A 24038-nucleotide genomic window follows, 5' to 3' on the forward strand; every position below is an offset into this window, starting at 1 on the left:
GCAAAAGAAGGCATGATCACCTGTAGGAGCCTGTTGCCTTGCGCTTCCATAAGGTTGTAAGGCCTGATGATTCCATCCGGCCTAATGAACCGGCTGGACGAACAGGCCGGACTTCATCCACGACATCTGTAGCTCTAGGCAAAGACAAAGCAAGAGCAAAATTATATTTGTTGGAGTCTTTACCAAAACGTTCCATGTAACAATTACGGGGCTTGAACATTCACTGCAGGACCTTTATGCAGCCAAACTTCCAAGTACTTTACTATGCCTTTCGTATGTCAGTTATGTCAAACAACATATTACAGCCAGTGCTGGGCAGTATTGAAGATACATGTATCTTAGATACCCTTTGGGTATCTTGTGCCTGTATCGCGATAAGTCTTCCAAGACGAGTACTATCTGTATCTGTATTTCCGATACATCAAATAATGTATCATGTATCTTAAGATACAAGATACTGTTGTCACAAAACCACTGTGCAAAACAATAAGCGCTCGCTGAACTCTGCTTCTTAAGCAGATACTGCTGCTACTAAGCCACCCGAGTAAAACTAGAGACAGTGAAAGACTCCTACAAAGGGCAGGCGATGGGGTCTGCATGTCTCTATAGGAAGGAGCAGAGTCCCGTGTTGGCGCGCTCGCTCCATCTCAACAAAAACACGTGAATGTCCAAGCACAGCCAACCTATTGTTTTCCTTCTATTTCTTCTTTTTAGTGTGTTGGCGTCACTACACTTGCTCGTAGCCACTGTACTATGCTGCATACTCCAATGCGTGTGACGTCTATCGCACAAGTTCCAATGCCGCTATAGGATCGTTATCGAAGTTTTTCTTGCGTGGTATTTCGTTACGAAATATGACGATTGCAAGAATGGGATTGCTTTGTGTCTCGCGGCTTTCACACATCAGCGATTTGAAGGATCTCGTGAATGTAAGTTTGACTTGCATGCAATGAAACCTACTTATATGCAAATGAGATTCTAACAATTTTCGCACCGCCGGTAGTCATACTGGATGCAATAGAACAAGCATTTACGTATTAGAGGATATCTTGGCGTATTGTATCTCAGCAGTCAAATCGCCACAGCCACGTCTGAAATAGCTTTAATGCCTCTCAGTACACTTATCAGGCGTTTTGGTGCGCACCCAGGTTCTTGAGAACACATTCGGTACCTGCTGCGAATCCTGCCTGCCAATTGCAAATTTGCACCCCACGATCAACGCCGCTAACACCAGCGAAGCGCGGAATAGATTACGACTCTCTCGCATGGAGCTTTTGGAAATGATGACACAGAACACAAAGACTGTGGCGGAAGAGCGGACGACTCATCCGACTTTCCTTAATGCGCGAGTGCACGTAAACGATGCGCACACGCATCACCGAATCTCCGCCGTTACGCAACATTTGCTGCTGCGTGAAGTCGATTGTTCCTAGTTGTGTGCAGCACATCGTCAACTAAGCTGATGCTGTCACTGCTTGGGCGCTTGCTGTACCGTACGCACGTGTTTGTCATGAAAGTGTTCGTGATGCCCACTCCGTTCCTGACCACATGTGGTGCGGCGATGACGAGCTGATTTCGTTCGTGAAGGCAACGCGCCTGTGCAGCGCATGTAGTGATCTCGCACAAAGAGGCAGCATGAACGGCGGTGCGGCGCGTTTGGGTTATAAGCGTACCACTGCGCTAAGCCACATGCACTACTGAGCAGTTAGCTGAAAATGCTTATAATAAGGGTTGGCTGCGTTTGTCACCTGCCACCATCACGCCTCCATGCATTTCCGGTGCCCATCCATAAAGACCGCCGCACTGCACCGTGACAGTGCCCCTTCAGATTTTCAATATGCTTCACCCCATCACACTACGGTATTGCAGCAAAGCTGCCTTTCAGACTCTTTTGGAAGAGTTTCAGCATCCAAAATTTCAGATGTTCTTATACATTGACGTCTATGGGGCAGATTAGGAACTCCGGACTCGAAGGGAGTGTGCCCTTGTCCACCACATCAGTTGGGCCTCCACAGAAGCTGAAGGGGGAGGAGAGGTTGAGGAAATAGAATCTTTTCCTTTCGCATGTAAAATGTTGTCGACACCACGTTGGTTGCAGCAAATCATGTAAATAAGTACAATTCGGCCTCTGCATTGCCTCATTCTTGATAAGACAACTCGGGGACCACCACCCTTCCAACGCATCACCAACCTTGACGAAAGAAACGCTTTCATGTAGCTATCTCATAAGAATATGCTTAGAGGTCCTCTGCAACATTTTTTTCTGTAATTTCGCTTCGAAGTATTAAAAATATATTCAACAAATATTCAACAACTATTAGAAAAATATTTGATTCAATTTGCACTCACATTTTATTATTCGAATTCGCTTCGCACTCAAAATTTTGTTGTTTGCACAGCTCTAAAAAATAGTTAATTTGGAAAATCAAATAAGTCGGACTTGTCCTCTGTTCCTGGCAAGCATATGCATTGTTTAATAGCATGAAATTCTCATGAATTCAGGTATATTTGGCCACACATCGGTTAATTCGGATGATCGTTGGAGTACACCGTACGTGAAGTGCTGCAAATGTAAATGCATAAGAGCGAAAACATTACTAGCATGCAAGGGAAATGAAGTGACACAGTCCACATTACCATAGTCATCAGCAAGAATTGCACGTTAAAAGTAAGGAAGTCTGGGGCGCGATCTTGTACACATTCTTAAAACGAACGGAGGCGGTCCGTTCTATCCAGCCTAACGCGAATGGCCAATGTGAACCCTGACAGACGTAACGGCCCTACATTGTCCAATTGCGTGTGGCTGGATAGAACGGACCGCCTCCGTTTGTTTTAAGAACGTGTACAAGATCGCGCCACTGAACATCTTGCGCCTATTTGTGTTTGCCACCACGTTCGTCACTAGCTTCACAACTGTGTAATCACTATCCACAAAAGCATTGTTAACAACCTAGATTTAACTTGCAGCAGTTGCGGCATACGGTAGTTTTGTTTTGATTCTGCACACATGGGGCCACACACATGCTTTTAGAAATGCATGGATGTTATTTACATTTTCATCAATAGCAACCACAGTTTTATCCACTGCTGCTGGGCCAAACAGTAGCCTCATTTTGACTCAATGGAGTGCACATGAAATGTCACAGGCATGACGGAAACTGTGAAGGATCAAGAAAGACACTACAGTGGTCTGCACACTGGCTTAAAACTAGCCAGCTACACCTTGATGGACAGACAATGTTACCTGCTACCTCACTGGCGAAAAGATAATCATTTCTATAATGTCTCGGTGGTACAGATAGTGTAAAGGGGGGGAGAGTTGAAATGCACATCTCTGATGAAAACATGGGCCTTGTGTCACCAATGCATGGTGAAAGAAGTTGCGAGATGATGAGAATTACAGCTTGCACACTGCTTTTACGCAAAATATGAACAGAATTTGTGGAGTCATTCAGTAAATAGTAGTAGTAAGCATTCGTTTACTGTTTTCCTGATTCCCTCAGTAATTTGACATTCTATTAAGACATATTTCTTGTTCTGGCCTTTTAAAATCTGAATTAAGGTTTTGCTGTATAACAAACACATATATAATAAAGAAAATCCAAGGTGTTTCTCTCCAATAACAATATGTAATGTAACTGTGCATATAGCGAGTATCCTAATTTTGAATATAGCGAGAAAGAATGCTGAATACGACTTTGTTAGAATAAGAGTGAGCTTTAAAGTGAAGGATCACTAACTGAGCCTTATGAAAATGGAACCCTGAATCGATGCCCTTTTTTTCTGCTGATTTGCAGTCGGGAAAGAGCTGTGCTGAGGGACAACGTGGCAGTTCAACGTAATATTATTTGAAAGAGGCGGACTTCTGTTTGTAGAGTGACTTTTTCGATCAAACTTCCAGCATGACGTACCACTAAGGCACTGGCTTCAGAGTAGTCCTTGAATGCATAACACTTCTGATAGTAGCAGCTGCAGTTAAATAGAATCAGTTCCCTTGAGTATATACTCACCTTTTGACAGCGTCGAAGGAGCCACTGGCAAAGTCCACAACTCCACCAGTAGGCCTGGCCACCGCGCCGATGAGGCCCTTGCCAATGCCCTTGAAGAAGCCGCTGACGCCTTCCTCCCTTGCGCCTGCCACTGGCTTCGTAACTATGCCAGTCACGCCTTCGTAGACACCCTGCATGGTGGAAATAACAACAGCCTCACCATCAGGTCAAGGCCCATAATATCAAACGTTTGATCAAACGTTTTTTGTTTACCGTATTTACTCGATTCTACCGCGCCCTCGATTGTAACGCGCACCCGTTTTCCGCGACCAAAAAAAAAAAAAAGTAATACATTGATTGTAACGCGCACCCATTTTTCGTGAGAGAAAAGAACAAAAAAGTCCGTAGGAGTCAAACATCGCACATTCAGAAGAACAAGTATTTGGGTTTTAAAGAACTAAAGTTTCAAAAAAGTAAAACACAAAGTCAAAAAGCTGGCCTTGTCGCTAAAACTGTCACCACTACGGCGGCGATACGAGTCGCGTAATGGATCAGTCCTCGTCGCTGTCGGACAACTCGTTGTCGCTGTCAACACTCTTCGATTTCGGGAAACCGGCCCTGCTTTGGTCCACTGAAACCTTTTCGTGAAGCTTTGCTGTAAAAAATCTTCTGCTTCTGTTTGCGCCAGTCTCGCACGCACGTTTCGGGAACTCCGAACGACCGCGATGCGGCCCGATTTCCGTCCGTGTCTCTGCACGTGTAATAACTTCTTTTAAATGCGGCATCGTGATGCACTCGTCGAGTATTTGGCGTCGGCACTTCCATGCCGTCGATGCGAACGCAGAACGGGATGACAATCTCCTCAGCACACGTACGAACTGAAAAAATGGCAGAAATGGCCAAGGCGCGTAGGAGGCGGCCATTTTGAAGTGTCGATGGCAATGCGATAACCGAGTTTCTTTTTTTTTTTTTTTGGTACTCGATTCTAACGCGCATGCGATTTTTGGACTCGTTTTCCCGGAAAAAAGGTGCGCGTTAGATTCGAGTAAATACGGTACTCCTGACTACATGGAGCAAATGAAGCATGAAGACAAAGCCACTTTCTAAGTGTTGCATAACTGTCGAATGAGCAGCACACAGTTGTTTGTACAGTTGGGGCACTACATCACACTCGCATACAACCCTCTTTTTTTTTTTTCTTTTTTTGCTCCTGTCTACTTCCATAATCTTTTGATTATATTTAGCCTCCTCTACCCAGCACAAGGTAGCCAACCAGCGCTGGTTAGCAGGGGCGCAGCCAGAAATTTTTTTATTTCGGTGGAGGGGGGTTCAACCGCCCGAACTCTCCTGGCTATGCCAGTGCTGGGTAGCCTTGTCATCTCTTGTCTGTCCTCCTCCAGTAAGGCTAGCAGCTAACTCTTTTGAATCTGATCTTGCATAGCTCTACAAAATGCTGTGTAAGAGAATACGGCCGCTTTAGGGAGTGAAGCAATGAACGCAATAGCAACAAATTAGAATCTTATACGGAGTAAGGCGTACCTCTACAAAACGCTGGTGTAAGGGAATACGGCTGCTCCAAGGAGCAAAGCAGTTTTTGTGCTGTCTCGTCATGCTCCTTCGCCCGACAAAAGGCTGGCGGGGCCTTTCCTCTCTGCTAGAGGAGCCATCAATGGCAGGTCTCGTATGCAGGGCGATGTTATTGCATGCGCCCTTCGTGCGACAGAGATGGCCGGCTCGTTTCATCTATGCTTCAGCCGTGTTCATCGCCAATGCTCGCCTGCTTTATTACTTGCGTGTAGAGCATACCATATTTACACGATTGTAGGTCGACCCACTTTACCCAAATTTTAAATCCGAAGTTGGGAGGCTCGACTTACAATTGAAACAGAAATTTGTAGTGCAGACAAACGAGAAATCAGGGATGCTGTGGCATAGTTGCGACGTTAAGTTTCCGTTCCGGCTTTACCTGTAACATATACCGTATTTTCTCGCGTGTAACCCGCACTCTTAGCAACGATTCGCGTAAATAAAAAAAAAGAGATCCCGCGTACTGCCCCGAAGCTAGCTTCTCTGCATAGCAGTGAAGCACTGCCGTGAAGCCACCTTCGCACACCGAAATTCGCGTCTTGACATAACAAAACACGTTGTGGGGCTAGTCGAAGATACATTCGTACTTACAATATTCCGGCGCTACATTTTACGAGGACAGGACAGAGAATTGCGTGACAGGATGGGTGGTGACTCCAACTATGCAGTCGGTCAACGTGTAGTCATTCCAGCGACTACGTAACTAAATTTCCTTCATGAAATGCGCTCACACGTTTTCTTTTTTTTTTGCCGTGCTATTTGGGGGGTTGACCTACATTCGAGTCGACTTACAATCGTGTAAATACGGTATGATACACGGGGTGATGCTATCGATTTGGACTTTACACGGAACATAATGGCGACGGCAAAAACCTGCTGAAAGTGTTCATATACAGTTAAACCTGCCTATAACGAACCTCCATACAACGAATTCCTCGACATTACGAAGTTTTTCTATTCCCCTCCATTACCCCATAGAAGCATATGTATTTGTGACCTCTATGCAACACAGTGGCAGGAGACACCCTTGATATAACGAATTTTCGCCACCGACAACCTGGAAACTTTGCCCCAAATTTTCCCATTTTGGCACGAGCAGGAGCCGCATGCGTCTTCCACGGTTGCCCTGCCGACGATGGAGCGCGAAGTGGCGGCATCACTCATGGCGCACTTGAAGCCCTGGTTACTGCGAAGGGAGAGTGAGTGCTCATTTGTGCGTGCGGGTGTGTAAAAGGAGGGCAGGCGGGCCTGCGCCCCTTGAGCCGGCATTTTTGCCACAATGGGCACATGCGCATGCGTGCCCATCCAGCCGCTCACGGGTGCCACCATGCCAGCTTTCTTTAAAAAAGAAAACAAAAACTGGCTTTTGCGTTGGCGGTGCCACTCTTCAGTCGTTGCAGATGACTCTGTATGGCCCCTGAGATTGCGCACCTGACGGTTTTTCAAAAACCTGCCGGCGCGCAATCTCAGAGGCCATGGTCTCTGAACTGCGCTTCGTTAATGTGACACCAGGTGGCACCACTAAAATGAAAAAAATATTTACTCCGTGTCATTACGATTCAAGTTCGCACCGCATATGTGTAGGGATAGGCGAATAGTGAATTTGAGGTTCGAAGCTAATCCGTAGCGAATAGTGATTTGGTCGAATAATTTCGAATCGAATAGTTTGAATAGTATTTACTGCATATTATTAAGAAAAATGAGGATTTTTGTCATGACCCTTGCACAATACTTTTAAGGATTGGAACTAGGTATGAGTGAATGTCACTTTTTTGGTTTGAAATGAAGTGGAAGCAGCCTTGAATAGTGTCAAGATTTGAATAACAGTAGGGTGCAAGTTATAAGTGGTGCAATATGTTACAATATAATAATTACTATACTTAGCGCACATAAGCACATATATAACATGCTTTTAAACTTAAAAAAATATTTACATTTAACCTTGGAGTGTGGCTTCGCGACAGTGCAGATTTCCCCTGCATGGGTTAATTCATGGCACAGCAACCAGAGCTGCAGTGAAACCACCTTTACAGGGGGATGCGTGCGGTCAAATGTATACATATATTCGTTCATTTCGAATACTTCGAAATTTCGAATGATCTAAATTCATATCGAAGCAAATTCGAATACTGCAATATTCGTTCGAATATTCGAAACGCCCGAATATTCGCCCATCCTTACATATGTGGGGCCACGCCGCAATGAAGAGCACTTTTTCAAATGTTCCGTGGTATCCGTGACGTTCGCTCTGTTTTTGATGCCGTACGCACGTGCGTGGTTTTACTACACGCGCATGGAGCAGCCCCTCACGATGTGCAGCTTCGGGGTTTTAAATTTTTTTTTTTCGGAGGACAGCGCCATCACCACTGAGGAGATGTCAGAGTAGGCGCTGGTGGAAACTGTCCGGGACCTACAGAGGTGGTTTCATCATGCGCCTTGCCATCTTGCGCCAGGCCGCGGGTTCGCTAGACTGTGGCCTCTGCGATTAGCTCCAACAATGTGACAGTGTGCTGCCGGAGCCAGTTTCGAAGGCCACAGCTAGACGATGACGGATCAGCATTGTATTTATGTCTTACAAACGTCCAGTGTTGCCATCCCTCACGAACAAGCAATAGAGCAAAATAGCATAGTTTTATGCCGTTAAATAAATGTTTTGGGTGAGCTCTGCCTTCAGTTGCCCTATTGTTCAATTTGTGCACTTCTTTTCCGAATTGTCGTGCTGAAAATGCACGAAAACCTGTTTGTAACAAATTTTTTCGGGAATTTGTCAATTTCGTAACAGATTTAACTGTAACTGCTATCACAATAAATAGCTGCAAATTGCACTGACCATGACCAGGTCCCTTCCGCCCTGCGCAATGCCCTCAGCAATGTCGTTGGGGCGGCGGTTCTGCTCCAACCTGCGGCGACGCTGGTAGTCTTCGTCCATCGTCAGGGCTGCAATGCCCTTTCCAAGCGTGCCTGTGATGCGGGACACCGCCCCTGCAGCGCCACCTGCACAGGAAGAAACCATCAGGCAAACGAAAGTGGGCCGACTTATTTGACAGTAAGACTGATTTGGGGCAAATAAGACAGGACAAAGAAGGAACACACAATGACATCACAAGCACTGAAATTGCATCACAGCGATTGCGATGTCATTGTGTGTTCCTTCTTTGGGCTGTTTTATTCAACAGCTTTCTATCAAGTGTGTACAGCTACATACTTAGATACCTACCCAAGCTGCACTTTGGAGGACTCCCACAACCTCACCAGAAGGACTTGCTGGCACTAAGGTCTTCCATCTTACTTCCAGTAACTGCTAAAATTTGTAGAGCTAGGAAAACACCTCTTTTTCAAAGTTACCTCTTTGATATGCTCACTAGGGATGTGGTGCTGAAGTAGTTACCAAAGATGAGAGAATATTTCAGTGCTTACAAGAACATGATAACAGAAACACTAGCAATATATAACACCAAAAAGTACCACTTCAGTTCAGCATGCTGAAACACAAACGCAGGCACATGACAAGCACATGATTTAGAAGTACTACTAAAAAAGCCCTTCATCAGGCCTTATTGCAAATTTTGGTTAACCATTAGAAGTTGTAAGGTGCCATCTAGGCAGTGCTTTATTAACAGAATTTTTAAGACTGGTACACTATTGAACAGATTAGGGGCAACAGAACTGTCTCGTTACCATGCGTTCATGAGGCGAGCTTCGCTGCCAGAGCAGAGATTGGCTCCCTTTTATCTCGACTAGCGTCCCTAGGCAGCATACTTCCCCCGCATAATGTCAAGTGCTAGGGGTGAGTTTGTATGTGATGTTTATGTGACAAGTTTCACCTTTTTTTCCCTTCTCTTTCTATTTTCATTCATGGCACACGTCCAGTCATGGCACTGCGCACTTTGCATTGGATGAAAAGCCGAAGTCGTGTGCTATGATCAATAACTAATAATAATGATCATTGTTGAGGGTTTACATCCCAAAACCACGATATGATTATGAGGGATGCCGTAGTGGACGGCTCCGGAAATTTCGGCCACCTGGGGCTCTTTAACGTGCACCTAAATCTAAGCACATAGGCCTCCAGCATCTTGCCTTCATCAAAATGCAGCGGCCGGGATTCGATCTCATGACCTTCGGGTCAGCAGTTGAGCACCATAACCACTGGACCATTGTGGATACGATAAATGATCTTCCAAGGGCATGCTTGCATGTGGCTTTCACACTCTTTAGAAGCATGGCTCCTTCAAAAGGAATGGCACGTGGCCTTCCACTTGAAATTTCGCCTGTTTTTATACCGCACAGGCATTCCATACTTTGCAGATGCGATCGTCAGCGAGTGATTTACAATTGCCCGAACCTAATGAGTCTTTGAAGGCATCGCTAGTGGCAGTCGGCATGCTCACCAACAGTGTGTCCGATGAGGCTGCGAACGCCGGTGGCAAGACCCTCCGCGAATTCCTCAGGACCCTGAATGGCGCCCTGCAGCGGCTCGTAGAAGAAGTCTCCGACGCCAGTGGTGAATCCCGTCAGAAGGCCAACGGGGTTGCCTATCACGTCCAGCCCCAGCACCACCACGTAGATTTGCTTCAAGGTCTGAGGTCATGTGCAAGAAGAGATGCATGGTGTAAATGTTTAAATTGCACACTTTAAAATTGCAACAGCATACTTTTTGATAGAAATGGGTGAATAGTGAATTTGAAGTTCGAAGTTCGAAGTGAATTCGAAGCGATTAGTGATTTGGTCAAATAATTTCTAATCGAATAGTTCGAATAGCATATATCCCATATTATTAAGAAAAGTGAGCATTTTTGTCTCGACCCAACTAACTTGCAAAATATTTTTACAAATTGGAATTAGGCATGTGTGAATGTCACTTTTCTGGTTTGAAGGGAAGTGGAAGCAACTTTGAATAGTAGCAAAATTTAAATAGCGGTAGGGTGCAAGTTATTACAATAAGTTGCGTTTTATAAATTACTACAGTCGAACCCACTTATAACGATCCCATGTATAACGATCTATTGGTTATAAAGACCATACTTGGGTGCACTTAAGATTTTCCAATGCTAAATATTGAAGCTGCGTCCACATATCGCGAACATTTTTCAAAGCCTCTTACTTTTACAACGAACACTTCAGACACGGTCGCGGTAAAAATATGGCGCATACGAAGCGAAAAAAAAGTTAAAACAGGCCTTCTAAAGCGTGAGAGGGGCGCGCGCTCGCGCGTGCCCCGCTCCAGTTTACTCACAACTAAGATATCCCTGATCGACGAGCACTGCACGCAGATTTCGGATGCTGCGAGCGAGGTCACTCGCTTTCGAGCCTTTTCTTCAGTGGCAGAATGGCAGTGAGGAAAAAAAAAAGGAGGCAGCATGAAGCCTTGCGGTCAGCTTTCGCACGGTAACCTTTCCTGACACCGTTCTCTGCAGCTACGACAGCCTACGATGAACCAAACAATGCCTTGGAACGCAAGAAGGCATAAATGCATGAAGTGATAACCCCAATAACTTTCATCGCATAAAGGTTCACTGCATCCCTAAACTAAAAAAATCCCTAAAAAAAGCACCAGAAAAGAGTGAAGGCGAGGTGGCGGCCGTCGGTGAACGTGCAGTTATGACTTATAGCCGACAACCTTATATCAGTCATCTGTAGATATCTGCTCGGCTGCGCGTGTGGCGTACGCCGTACACTGCGCGGATTGACGGCGGTACGAGCGTGCCATGCTGCCGTTCGCAAGTTCGCCGCCGCCGCGTTGTGCGAGACCGCTTTAAAGTGCGCCTCGCTTTGTAGAAACGAAAGTAGCTCGCTTTTGTTGAGCGGCGCGGGCACCGAGAAACATCGATGCACTGACAGCGAGCGTATACTGCGTGTTTGACTAGGTGAGAACTCAAGTGCGCCGCGCATCGTCGTGCAGGGCCGCGAGAGCATCGCGGAGACGTAGAGTGCGCGTTGCTTGCAAAATGCTTGTTTTCGCCGCGTTGAACGAAAAGGCTACTCGCCGCACCCGTGCACGGTCTGGAGTGAAGCAGGCACGAAGAACTTACAAACGCGCGCATACGGCATACAGCAAGCGGCCCAGCACTGACTTTGCGAGCCGGGACGCGCTGCACGCAACTAGCCAGGGATGATCGGCTGCACGTGGCAGTACCACGCTTCGGTGAAACGGTGTCAGTTCACAGCAAAGGCGGGTAATTCACTGGTGAGCACGTAGCAGGCGTCGCTTCACGACGCGAAAAGGCTTAGCTTGTCACCGGAGGGGTTGGGTGCACTTTAATAAAAGTGCACAGAAAAAAAAAAAAAAAAAAACGGCTTGGCCGCTAAGCGCACGTTTTTAAAGGCGAGTCCATATACAACGAACTACTGATATAGCGACCACTTTTTGCGACACTTTAGAATTCGTTATAAGCAGGTTCGACTGTATATTTAGCGCATATAAGCCCGTATAACACACTTTTAAACTTAAGCACACCCACTCTGCAGTGAAACCACCTGTACAGAGGGTTATATGCGGTCAAATATACATGTATTCATTTCGAATACTTCGAAATTTCGAATAATCTAAATTCATGTCGAAGTGAATTCAGATACTGTAATATTCGTTCGAATATTCAAAGCGCCCGAATATTTGCCCATCCCTACTTATTGATGGGACAGCAGCAAAATGGGACCAGACGATCGAGTAGCAGTCTTTCAAAAGTGCCGAGAGAACAACCATAGTGACACACTTTTCGGAGTTCACTGAAAGCATGCGTGTGGAAAAAGGAGCTCTTTTTCCAAGAGTGATGCGAGAGTGCTGATGCACAGGTGCCCGTCGTATCACGCCAATTAACGTCTAATTGTATTCCATCCCCATGGCTGGAAATCAAATTCGAGACTCTGTGCTTGGCAATGGAGTGCGACATTTATTGAGCCACCGTGCCAGGTCATGGAAGCATAGTTTTCCTCTAAATTCTAATGTCAGTTATCTCAGCTGATAAACAGTGCTAATGCTGTCCACCTCAATCTTTCATGCCATTGTACTAATTTAATATAGTAAAGTCGCCACATATAAGCATCATTATTCCCTGAGAATTACAAGGTAAAATTTCTGATGAAAGCAACTTTGAAAGGCTCTAATCTAATGAACCAGCCATTATGAGTTGACACAGCTTTACGAAGCCTCTGCGACAAGCACAAAGCTTGCAGAAAAACATCAGTCTAACTGTTCTGGCAATTATTAGGGCCAGCAAAAAAACTTGTTTTTTGCATGCCATACACATTTGTTTCTTACACAGATGCAAATACATGTGCAAAAGAAAGAGCAGAATGAGCAGTGTTCTGCACACGTGCATGATGTGGGTATGAAAAAGCGCTGGTATGAGGTGCCTACCTGACGGAAGTAGTGAGAGGAGGCCTCATGTATCAGCTGGTGCATGGTCAAGTACGTGTTGCTCTTCTCAAAGTAGTCCAGCCTGGGGCAGAGAATACGAAATAAGTATGTTCCATGTCACACATACTACGTACTGGAAGACCAAACACACAGGGTTATACGAAAAGAACGCAATGTTGCATCCCATGCATCTTCTTTACTTTGGTTTCACAGTCAGCTGCTGACTATTTTCGGCAGAAATGTCCAGTGGCGGTCGGCCAGCAAAGGAGAAGGCCATTGTCCTGGTGCAGTAGCTGAACCTACTTGCCGGCCAATATCAGCTTTATTTATGAATCTCGCTAGTGGCCACTAGTAGTGCTTGTACAGACCGACGTCACCACACTCCCGGTTGCCCAGACTTTGCTAACTTTATGCTGTCTGAAGCCACCACCACTTTTTCACTTGGTTTTGTTAGGGGAACCCCCGAGGTTAGTCATATTGAGGGTGGCACTAATGGCTTATTCCTAGAAGATACTTTAGAATCCGCACTGCGCGATGCTTTCGATGAGTGATCTCTTCGTTTCACAAATGTGTATCCGAAAGATGACACCAGTGAACCCATTGTTCGAGCATGTGTGCCTCCAAGTTAGTCACCACTCCCTTCTGTAAGCTGCAACTGCAGTTGTGTTTGCAGTTGCAGTTGCACTTGCAGTTGCAGTTGCAATTGCAACTGCCGCTGCCTAAAGTAATATGTGAAATGATAAGAAGTCATCGAACTGGCAATGTCACAGGATCCAACGTTTCGACAAGGGGACCTGCTGCCCTGATGAAGACAACTCCCCTTGTTTCAATGTTGGCTCGAGCGATGTTCCTAATTCGATGTCTTTTTACCACTTTGAGCCTCCTTTGTCCCCTGATCTTCTGTCATGCGAATTGCGACTCACTTGAGAACAGCATCCTGTATCTCGGTGAAGGTAACCCCGAAGCTCTGCAGAAGAAGATTGAAGAGGCTTCCACCACTGTGGTTCTTGCTGTCGGCCGACAGTGAAAAGCTCAAGTGAAGCTAGAAAGAAAAAGACGTGTGCATGTTAGAAGTGCGACAACTCATTGCAGAAGTATACATGCAACAGCACCGCTCCTTTGAACCAAATGAAGGTGCATAGAGATGAACCTGATGCCAGTAAGCGTGGAACTTGTCCTCTGCAACGCTTCATGCAACTTTGTTAGCCTCAGGCAAACTTGGAGCAGTTATCACAGAGTGAAAAATAAAAAAAGCCGGGAAGTGGCGATGAAAAATCGAGCTTCAAAGCAACGGGCACCATTTAAGAGTTCTTTATAGAAAGAAGAACAGTCTGACAGTAGAAAAAATGCACAAGACAGAAGATGACAGAGTGGTTAAGAAGACAGCGCACAATTTCAACTTAAAAATAGTTAATTTTATTAGACTAGGCCGAGAGCTAACAGTGAACTGAAACTGATGCTATGAAATACATCAACGTTACTGAAACTGAAAATTACTACTAGCGTCCGGTCATTTCCCACATTAAGTGTTGCAGCTACTAACGTCCGGTCATTTCCCACATTAAGTGTTGCAACTACTAACAGAAACAGTTTACCTTCTAGGTGCTGACTGAGAAATAACTATAATAATCACAATTCCAGTTTGCTTGTGCTTATTTGGAAGCGGTGGTTTGCACGGTCATTTTATCACGAATCTAACGAACTACTACCTAGTCACTAACATTGAGCGACTTCGCTACCATGCAATTCACAAAACCCAACATTATCTATCAGTGGATACTGGGTTACTGTGGCTTCACTAGGAAGGGTAGAGCTAATGAGGTTACTTGACCTGACCAAGGCGTACTCTTGAAAATGAATGCAGGTACAAGACATGCCTCCCAAGCACATTGGCTTAAACTGGCAGAATGGAACACGATCGGGTGTTTCAGTCAGCGCCTCCATAGCATGAATCTGCAACTGCAACTCCTTACTATTCTGTGCCGAATTACATGAGCTGCCAAAGCAACACTTCTGTGCTGCCCCTCGAGTTGACATGGTAGGCACAAACGCTCCCCAATTCTATATTGGAATGATTGGCAGTCTTCTACACGACAACTACAGCTGGGCATGTCACCTATGACTGCCCTTGCTACAGTGTGCAAATAAGAACACCCTCGACTGTGCTAGATAGATTGCACAATTACCCTTCCTTAAAGGGACACTAAAGGCAAATAACAATTTATGTCAGAGTGAAAGCTCAATGTATGACAACTTCTAAAACGGCAATATTATCAACAGCAGTGCCCTACTTAACGAGAAATTAAGCTAAATGTATCACACGATGAACGCCACGAGTGGGACATTTTCGAAGTGATCCCGATGACGTATGAGAGTCTGCCTACAATAAATCACTAGTAATCAAACTAGCAGCAATAAAAAAAGAACTTTCTGTGCATCAAAAGACATAATAAAATGCTGTTCGTTCGTTACCGTTTGATTCATGGAAAAAAGAACCTCCGTGGCGTTGCCATGGGGAACGGCGCGCGTGGTTCAAAAGTTCCGTTTTCGCCGAACTGCGCTTCGCCCGGCGCCCTGCTTTAATCATGCGGTCGCATCACAGTGGTAGTTTCGGGATCGCGTACTGCCGCGTGTGTTTTGCGCGCTCGTGAAAGTCGCTCTGACGGAAACTTCAACAAAATGCCGCATGCATGTGATATTGCCGGATGCCCGAATGGTGCACAATGCCAGTGCTGCAGCAAGGAAACCGATGTATCTTTTCACTTGGTGCCGCGGAATGAACCCTCTCGCTGAATTGGAGCCCAGCGTCGCAAGCCAATGTCTCGTTGTCAAGTTCTCCTTCCACATCCATTGCGGTGATTGCGGCAAGCTTTGATGGCCGTTATTGCTGCTGTGGGTCCCGCTACTTTCGCTCTGCTGCAACTAGTGTCGGTGGCCGCGCAGTAAAGGCGGGCAATGTTGGGCACGCCAGCAGTGACGTATCAGAGTCTGATTTCAAGCGGGTGATTTGAAGTGCGCTAATGCGATGTGGACCACTAAAACGTGATTTTATTTCAAAATAAGCACTTCCTTGGCATAAAAGTAGCACTACGAGGTTTCTGGACCGCTATTTCAACAATCAACGTCGACTTAATATTTGCCTTTAGTGTCCCTTTAAAGGGACACTAAAGGCAAATAAGAATGTATGTCACAATGAAAGGTCAATGTTTGAGAACATCCAAAATGTCAATATTATCATCAGAAGTACTCTACTATGCTCCATTTCATAAGCTGGTTGCAGCAGGGTGGAAGCTACGAGGTGTAAACAAACCACATGCTTGCGCAGAAGAACAAAGTTCTGTTTGCAATTGCACTATAATTGGAGAAGGTTAAGAAAACTGCATTTGTTTGGCACGTGCTACGTCACAGCAATACGTGATATGCTAATGACGATTCGCATGTACGTCATAAGCATTTATTTATTGTATCGGTAACTGTGGATAATTGTGATGACAAACCAACGTGGCCGTTCCCATGAAGACGCGACTGCCCGCTTCGATCCGAACTTGCGATTGCTACTTGCCCACTGTCCCGACAGCAATAAATAAATGGTGAAATCGGCTATCACTCTGTGCCATCTCACGCTGAGGACCAAGTATCAGGTACGATTTGTCCTTATTATTGAGATTAGCTGTTTGTTCAGCCACGCCTGCTAAGCCTTGTACCTGAGAATTTGACAATGAATCTTGGAAACAGTGCAAAATAGACATGAATACATTGCTGTCGAAGCGTCAGGACACAAATATAACGCAAAAACAAGCGTCAGTTTAGAACTCACGGGCCACGCAGCTCATGGCAGTGTCTCCATAATTTCGAGGCGCAAGGAACCAGTGTCGACTTGTCCTGCCATGTTTTATTTTTTTCGGCGCTATCGTTGCTGCCCAACGCTAAGAGCGTTGGTTGCGACTGTGTGCTCACTTTACTAGCTTAAAGAGAGTTGTTCCTTTTTTTTTAATTTTACTTTGTGGCTCTGCTGCTGCTGCCCGACACCAAGAGCTTTGGTTGCTGCCATAGGTTCGCTCTACTCTGCTCAACACGTGAGTGCAGACGCTATGGGGTGCCAAGCAGACGACGCGGTGCGGATGAATACATCGTGAGGAGTGCTCGCTCTTCCTATAATTGTTTTTTTAAAGATTTCACGTCGGGTATCCTAGTTCCTATACCACTTTTCTGACAACAAAACAACAAGAGAGTCAAACTTTCAACAGGGCGTGCATTATGTTACGACTAGGGGTGTGCGAATATTCGAAATTTCGAATATTTTTCGAATAGTGTTTGCTATTCGATTCGATTCGCACTGAAATTTTACTATTCGAACTATTCGAACTTCCCAAAGACAAATGCAGTCAACGTCCGATTGAAAGTGACCCCTTCAGATTTTTAATATGCTTCACCTCATTACACTCTCGTATTGCGGCAAAGCTGTCTTTCAAGCTCCGTTACGGTCGAACTTAGCCAAGAGACAGTCAACGTCTGATTGGAAGTGGTCCCTAGATTTTGAATATGCTTCACCTCCTCACAACCCCGTATTGCGGCAAAGCTGCCTTTCAAGGTCCGTTACGGTCGAACTTAGCCAAGAGACAGTCAACGTCCGTTTGGAAGTGGTCCCTAGATTTTCAATATGCTTCACCTCATCACACCCCAGTGTTGCGGCAAAGCTGCCTTTCAAGCTCTGCTACGGTCGCAAATGTACTAACTCAAGAAAACGCTGCTTCCAACATGGAGATGACAGATGTGGCAAAGGTGGGGGCTCAATTAATGCTGTTTTGGACCTGAAATTTGGGCAGGAAGTCTGAAAAATCGGAAGCCGAAGCTTTCTAGCATCCAAAATTTCAGATGTTCTTATATACTGTATCGACGTCTACGAGGCAGATTTGGAACTCTGGACTTGAAGGGTGCACACCCTTGTCCGCCACATCAGTTGGGCTTCCACAGAAGTTGAAAGAGGAGGAGAGGCTGAGGAAATGGCATCTCTGCCCATCACGTGTAAAGTGTTGTCGGCAACACTTTGGTTGCACCAAATCATGTACATAAATACAATTTGGCCTCTACATTGCCTCATTCTTGTTAAAGAAAGACAACTATGAAATATGACCCCATCAGCGCTTCATCAACCTAGCGAAAAGAAACACTTTCATGTTGCTATCTCACAAGAACATACTTAGGGATTCTCTGCAACATTTTCTGTAATTTCACTTCGAATTATTCGAAAAATGTTTGAGAAATATTCGAAAATTATTTGAAATTATTCGATTCGATTCGCACTCAATCTATTATTCGAATTCGCTTCGCACCCAAAATTTTGCTATTCGCACAGCTCTAGTTACGACATTTTTGGCACGAGACTCACTTTGATTGGCGAAAAGTGAAGCATGTCAAAGAAGTCCTTGACGCCTTGCTCGGAGAACTGCTCAGCAATTTCCTTGAGGCCACCTTTGGTCAGCTGCATGTCTTTCTCGAGTAGTTCCTCCTTTGGAACAAAAAAAGGACAAAGATTGTCAATTTTTCCATTCAATTTCAGAGAAAGATAACCACCTCGCATGGCCAGTTTTCACGAGCTAGAACAACAGCTGCACAAGGTATTGCATACCTTAGTTATTTTATTAACGTGCTTAACTTTGATCGTGTTCCGTAACACACATTTGTTTCAACTCAACTCAATCATTTATTTTCAAAAGTGTCCATGAGCATATATAAGTCTTAGAAATGGGGAATTTCTGAGACAAGAAAAATATAGCAGAAAATTGGAACAAACATTGGTACAAAATGGTATTTAAAAAAAATATGCATGGTCTGCACTTGGTATTCATCTGGTTCATCTGGCTGGATTGTGACTTTTCGGTGAGACCTGAATTACCACGTATATTCCACCCTTTAAAGAGACACGTTAACTCTGTTTTCAGAGTCGACTCTCTTACAAGAGTATAGTGGTCTCCAAAGAGAGTTCACGTGTCTCTGTAAAGGGAATCAAATACGTGACAAGTCAGATCACGCAAAAGTTGTTTTCTTCTACATCGTGCACTTGTACTGCTACGCTTAAAAAATTTTTTTTTGTTCATGCTGTGCTTTTTCTTTTAAAATTAAGAGATTCATGTTTATTAGCATTTGAAGCGCGTGTTGTAATTTTGCCTTGCAATAAATAAAATTAATAAATAGGTAAGAACAGTCAGGTATTTTAACACTGTCAACAATACAAGGCCTCTTATAAAATACTCTGCATTCTAAGAAAGAGTTGTGTAAATTCCAAGTTCAGATGATCAGCACCAGGATCGTTTTACACTGTGCGAAAAATGATGTTATACACAGTATCATATACAGAAGGAGGTCCCACAGTTCTACAGAATGCAACTAAAAAATTTATTCAGCGCAGTGCTTGTGGTTAAATGGTGAGAAAGAACAAAGTGTGAACACTTAACTATAAAGTAATTTACAATTTTGAAAAACTAAGGCCAATGTATAATTAAACAATAAGTCATGAATAAGCCGCAGCAAAAGGGAGAATTGGGCTAGTTGGTTCGGGTTCATTTTGGAACACCACAAAAGACGAAACACGCTGAAGAAGACTTTAATAACACGAGCGATGACTGACAACAGAGTGCTTTATTCAAACAAAACAGAAAAATAAAGAAGAAAGAACAGAACATGTGCGCTCAACCTATGCACAAGACAAAAAGACTATAGGCTTGCAGCATCATTAGGTATTATCCAAGTAAGTCAACTCACATTAAAGAACCGCAATAGATAGTGTGCTAACACGTCGCCATTTTTGCAGATAGCAAATGCATCAGCTATCTCCCTTATGGAAGAATTGTGCCCAAAGATGATGCGATTAATGATGCTGCTAGCCTGTGTCTGCGATTAACAATGCTGCTAGCCTGTAGTCTTTTTGTCGTGTGCATAGGTTGAGCGCGCTTGTTGTCTCTTTTTCCTCTTTTTCTTTTTCTGTTTTGTTTGAATGAAGCACTCGGTTGTCAGTCAGCGCTCATGCTGTTAAGTCTTCTTCCGTGTCTTTCGTCTTTTGCGCTGTTCCAAAATGAAGTCATGAATAAAACATTTACGTATAATGTAGGTTCACAGCATTTGTCAAAGCACACAGACCTCCTGGTACAGTTGTGCATGAGTGCTAAAGCCCCTGAAACTTCGTAAAGCAGTGACACTCTCCTCCTCCGCTCTCGTTCCTCCTCGGTCTCTTCTCCTTCGCACTCTCTTTTCGAACGTGGCGCCACCTACCTTGCTCCCGCGTAGCAGATGGCCTTTTGCGGAGTTGGCGCTTGCTTGCCAGGCAGCGTGAGGTAAGCATTCGCACCAGCCGTCCAGCTCTTAATATGTTATTTTGTTTTAATTAATTTTTGTTTAGGAGATGTTAACATTTTTTATAGCACTGGCTGCTCCTTTTCGCTAATTCGGGAAAATCACAGCAATGAAAAAAAATTGCATAAAAGAGCAGCAAGGGAGAGTTCGTGCTTCTTCTAGAGCACAAAATTTCTCTCCAGTGGCTTGTGCACATTAATCAATTGCACCTTTTGCTGTTTGATAACTTATTCTAAAATTATCTAAACGAATGTAACGGTGGCCCATGACAGCTCTGTGTAGTGACGCATAGGGTATACAATATGTGCAGAGAGCATGTGCTTGCCTTTCACTGGTAAAATTAGTAGTTTTTTCATTAGTAAGGTAGTTTTTTCATTGGTAAATTTCAACTCGCAAGACGCACTGCAGTCCCTGAAGTCACCGCGCACGCAAGATCAACTAGTCCTGGACATCAGGCGCTTAGGCAAAACTCACAGGGTCCCTTATGCATTCGCTTAAGACTAGAAGGCGAAAGCCATCTTCTTGTTCTTCTTCAGTTGACGTATTGATCCTCCCTTGCACCCCTCCAAAAACTTTCTGCACCTAACCTGGTTTTGCATTGCCTCCGTGATCGGCCCAACGATCACGGAGGCAATGCAAAGCGATGATGTCATATGATGTCATTGTGTGATGTCACGTTATTGACGCCATGATGACGTCACAGTGCGATGCGAAGGTAGCACGCTTTGCATAGCTACCTTCGCATCGCAAGTCCACCGGCCGATCGGTCAACGTAAAAGAGCTAGAGAAAGCTATTTCATCTTAATTAAACGACCATGCAACAAAATCAAACAGAGAGTATAAATCTGAACGCGAGTTTTCGCACTCAAGCTTTGTTTATTCGGAAGAGCTGCGCCGAATCTCTGAGGTTTCGCAATCACATTGCTGATCGTCAGCCCACGTGCATGATGCTAGCTGTGCACAAACCAATACCGCGCCAGTCGGCGCATCACGTCAAGCAGGAAACGATAACGTATTGTTGACAAAGAAGCAAAAACAAAGACCCCGCAGAAGCAGTAATAAAGCGGGCGTGAGAGATGGCGACGTACTGCAGCGCGATGCCTGCTCTACTACATGGCGTTAAAGCGGGCATCGAACTTTGCGAACCTCGACGCATACTTACAGTACGAGAGACTCACAACTTACCTTGCATAGTCAACTCGAAAACGTCGGCCTGAAGCTCTATCTTCTGACTGTGTGCAACCAAGACTTTCGTCGCAACTCGTTGCGCCTACCGGACGACATCATGAGGAGCTTTTTGCCTAGGCTAGACTTGTTCTGACATCAGAAGGCGCAGCAGCCGCCCAAGCAGACAACAGCAACATCGGTCTTGTGCGAACAATATTTCACAGCACCAAGCGCACGGAATGACAAGAGCGTATCCATAAAACACATGCGCTGTGCACCAGCGAGTCCACGCTTCACGAGCAAAGATGGCAGTCGAGAGCGACTGTAAACAAACCAACGCTGCGCGCTGTCCCAAGTGACGGCAGCTGGCCAATAGCGACGCGGCGTCAGCCTCGGAGAGGGCGCAGGAGCGGGAAAAGAGAGGAGGTGCGCTATAAAGCACGTATTTTGCTACTTTACGAAGTTTCAGGGGCTTTAATGAGTGCTACCGCTATGTCAGTGTCTCGCACCGAGCATCTGCCTTACTTGGCATTTGCCTTTTCGCATATCATGAGAACAGTGCAGCACACAGAATTAATGTCGCATGCCCTTATACACTGTATAGAATTAAAGACAATTGTACGCATCACGTTTTGTTCAGTAGCACATAATTAACCACTTCACTAAACCTCCATTTCACACAGATTCCAAACATGAATGTTTGATCTGTTCACTTCTTCCTACTGCCCAAAAAATTTCAATAAAGTGGAAAATGTACGCTTTACAACTCACATGGTTGGCTTCCCTCTCATTCAGGGTGAGGAATTCACCAATAGCATTGATAAAGCATTGGTCCACCCTGGCGTGGAACTCCTGAACCAGAACTTTGAAGTACCTGAAATTCAGGAAGACAAGTTGCAAAACTCGCGTGCATTTAGGATTCGCCATGCAGCACCGGTAACATAACACAAACACCAAATCAACGTGACTAAACTTGTGCAGCAGCTTGATGTTACTAAACTTACGCAGGTGCGGACCTATAACATTTCCTACAAGCTGCTTACTGCCTTTTCACACTTTCTCGAATTGAGCACTCACATACCCATTCAGAAAAAAAGGTTCCTTTTTCTTTTGTATGTGAGCATTTGCTTCACACAGTATTTCCCCCAAGAAAGTAAACAGTTTTTATGACCTTCAGTACCTCAGGAGAATAAAACACAGAATCAGACAAAACACCAGTCACTGTCACTGCATTAATTTTTGTCTGGTTTTCTGCATATTCACTGCTTATTGTTAACCTAAATAAAACCCCACCCTTTATGTAATGCCTCCTGAAAATGGGGGCCTTTAAGATAATAAACTGAACTGAATTTTATTCTCTTTCAGAATCATGAACCAACTCTACCAGCAACAAGCTTTCGGGCAGCACCTGAGGATTTGGATCTGCACAGGACATGGTCCGTCACATTACACTGAAGCTTGGTACGCATGAATGCAATACTTCCGTGCACTGCTGTGAAGCCATACTCCAGTATCAATTCCAGCCCAAATGAGGCTCACCATGCCTTCTGAGGTTTCTGAATGTTCATATATTCAGAATCAAATTATTATAAGGACTAGCTGACATTTTTCAGCTAATTTTAAATATGGTTAAACATTACGAGTTAGTCCAAAATAGATGACAACCCACACATGCCTGTATATGGCTCAAGTAAGAAAACAATCCAGTACGGGTAGTTGCATTCCTGAAACAAGCCCATTTAGTGGTGACCGCGTAGGATACCAATTAGAGGACACTTACTTGAATTGACGAACTTGTGAGTAGTCAAACTGTCGCATTATCACACTGGTCTCAAAGAAGGGCTTGGGAACTACATCAGAAAGAAAGATCAAGTTTCAGTTCTCTACCCGGCATTCGGAAGCAGACGAAATTAGCATGGAAACAGAATGCTGTCGAATTGCTGGACAAACCATTACACCTAACTAAACTACCACTAACGCTTAGCAGGGGGACCTGCTAGGCCGAGATCTCATACAAGCAACATTTCAATCCTCCTTCTATGACACTGGTTAATTTTTGTTAACAACTGAGACCAGCTCGACAAAGAACAAGTGATCAAATTTTTTTTCAGGTACGATGAAACACTTTGAAGCAGCGCTTACTCATGCCCTCTCCCAGGGACCTCCTCATCGTGACAGGGGTCAATATCACAGGGAAAGTGCAATCTGCAATCTGGTCATCAACCTGTGTGAAAAAATAAACAAAAAAAGAAAGGTGTTACCAAATTATTTGAAATATTTATGTGATTGAGGCAACATTGCATTCAAAAGTGCAAGTTTCTTGAAATCTTATAAACTAGAGCAAATGTACCGTAATTAGGGGTGTGCGAATATTCGAAATTTCGAATATTTTTCGAATAGTGTTTGCTATTCGATTCGATTCGCACTGAAATTTTACTATTCGAACTATTCGAACTTCCCAAAGACAAATGCAGTCAACGTCCGGTTGAAAGTGACCCCTTCAGATTTTCAATATGCTTCACCTCATTACACTCTCGTATCGCGGCAAAGCTGCCTTTCAAGCTCCGTTACGGTCGAACTTAGCCAAA

General features: G+C 44.7%; 1 protein-coding gene across 1 annotated transcript in view; it reads right to left on the bottom strand.

Annotated features, from left to right (window-relative positions):
- Positions 1-20: 20 nt before the first annotated feature.
- Positions 21-24038, bottom strand: part of LOC119376535 (intermembrane lipid transfer protein Vps13) — a gene marked incomplete at its 3' end in the record, with an annotated part of 30613 nt that continues 6595 nt past the window's right edge. Inside the window, exons 4-13 of the mRNA XM_037646329.1 lie at positions 23593-23674; positions 23231-23300; positions 22222-22324; positions 18323-18442; positions 13857-13975; positions 12934-13015; positions 9968-10157; positions 8407-8570; positions 4011-4180; positions 21-134 (exon numbers count right to left, since the gene is read on the bottom strand). Of these exons, the coding sequence (XP_037502257.1) occupies positions 21-134; positions 4011-4180; positions 8407-8570; positions 9968-10157; positions 12934-13015; positions 13857-13975; positions 18323-18442; positions 22222-22324; positions 23231-23300; positions 23593-23674 (1214 nt within the window). The remainder of the gene's footprint in view (positions 135-4010; positions 4181-8406; positions 8571-9967; positions 10158-12933; positions 13016-13856; positions 13976-18322; positions 18443-22221; positions 22325-23230; positions 23301-23592; positions 23675-24038) is intronic.

This window comes from Rhipicephalus sanguineus, unplaced genomic scaffold (assembly GCF_013339695.2).
Source record: "Rhipicephalus sanguineus isolate Rsan-2018 unplaced genomic scaffold, BIME_Rsan_1.4 Seq1298, whole genome shotgun sequence".
Classification (NCBI taxonomy): Eukaryota; Metazoa; Arthropoda; class Arachnida; order Ixodida; family Ixodidae; genus Rhipicephalus; species Rhipicephalus sanguineus.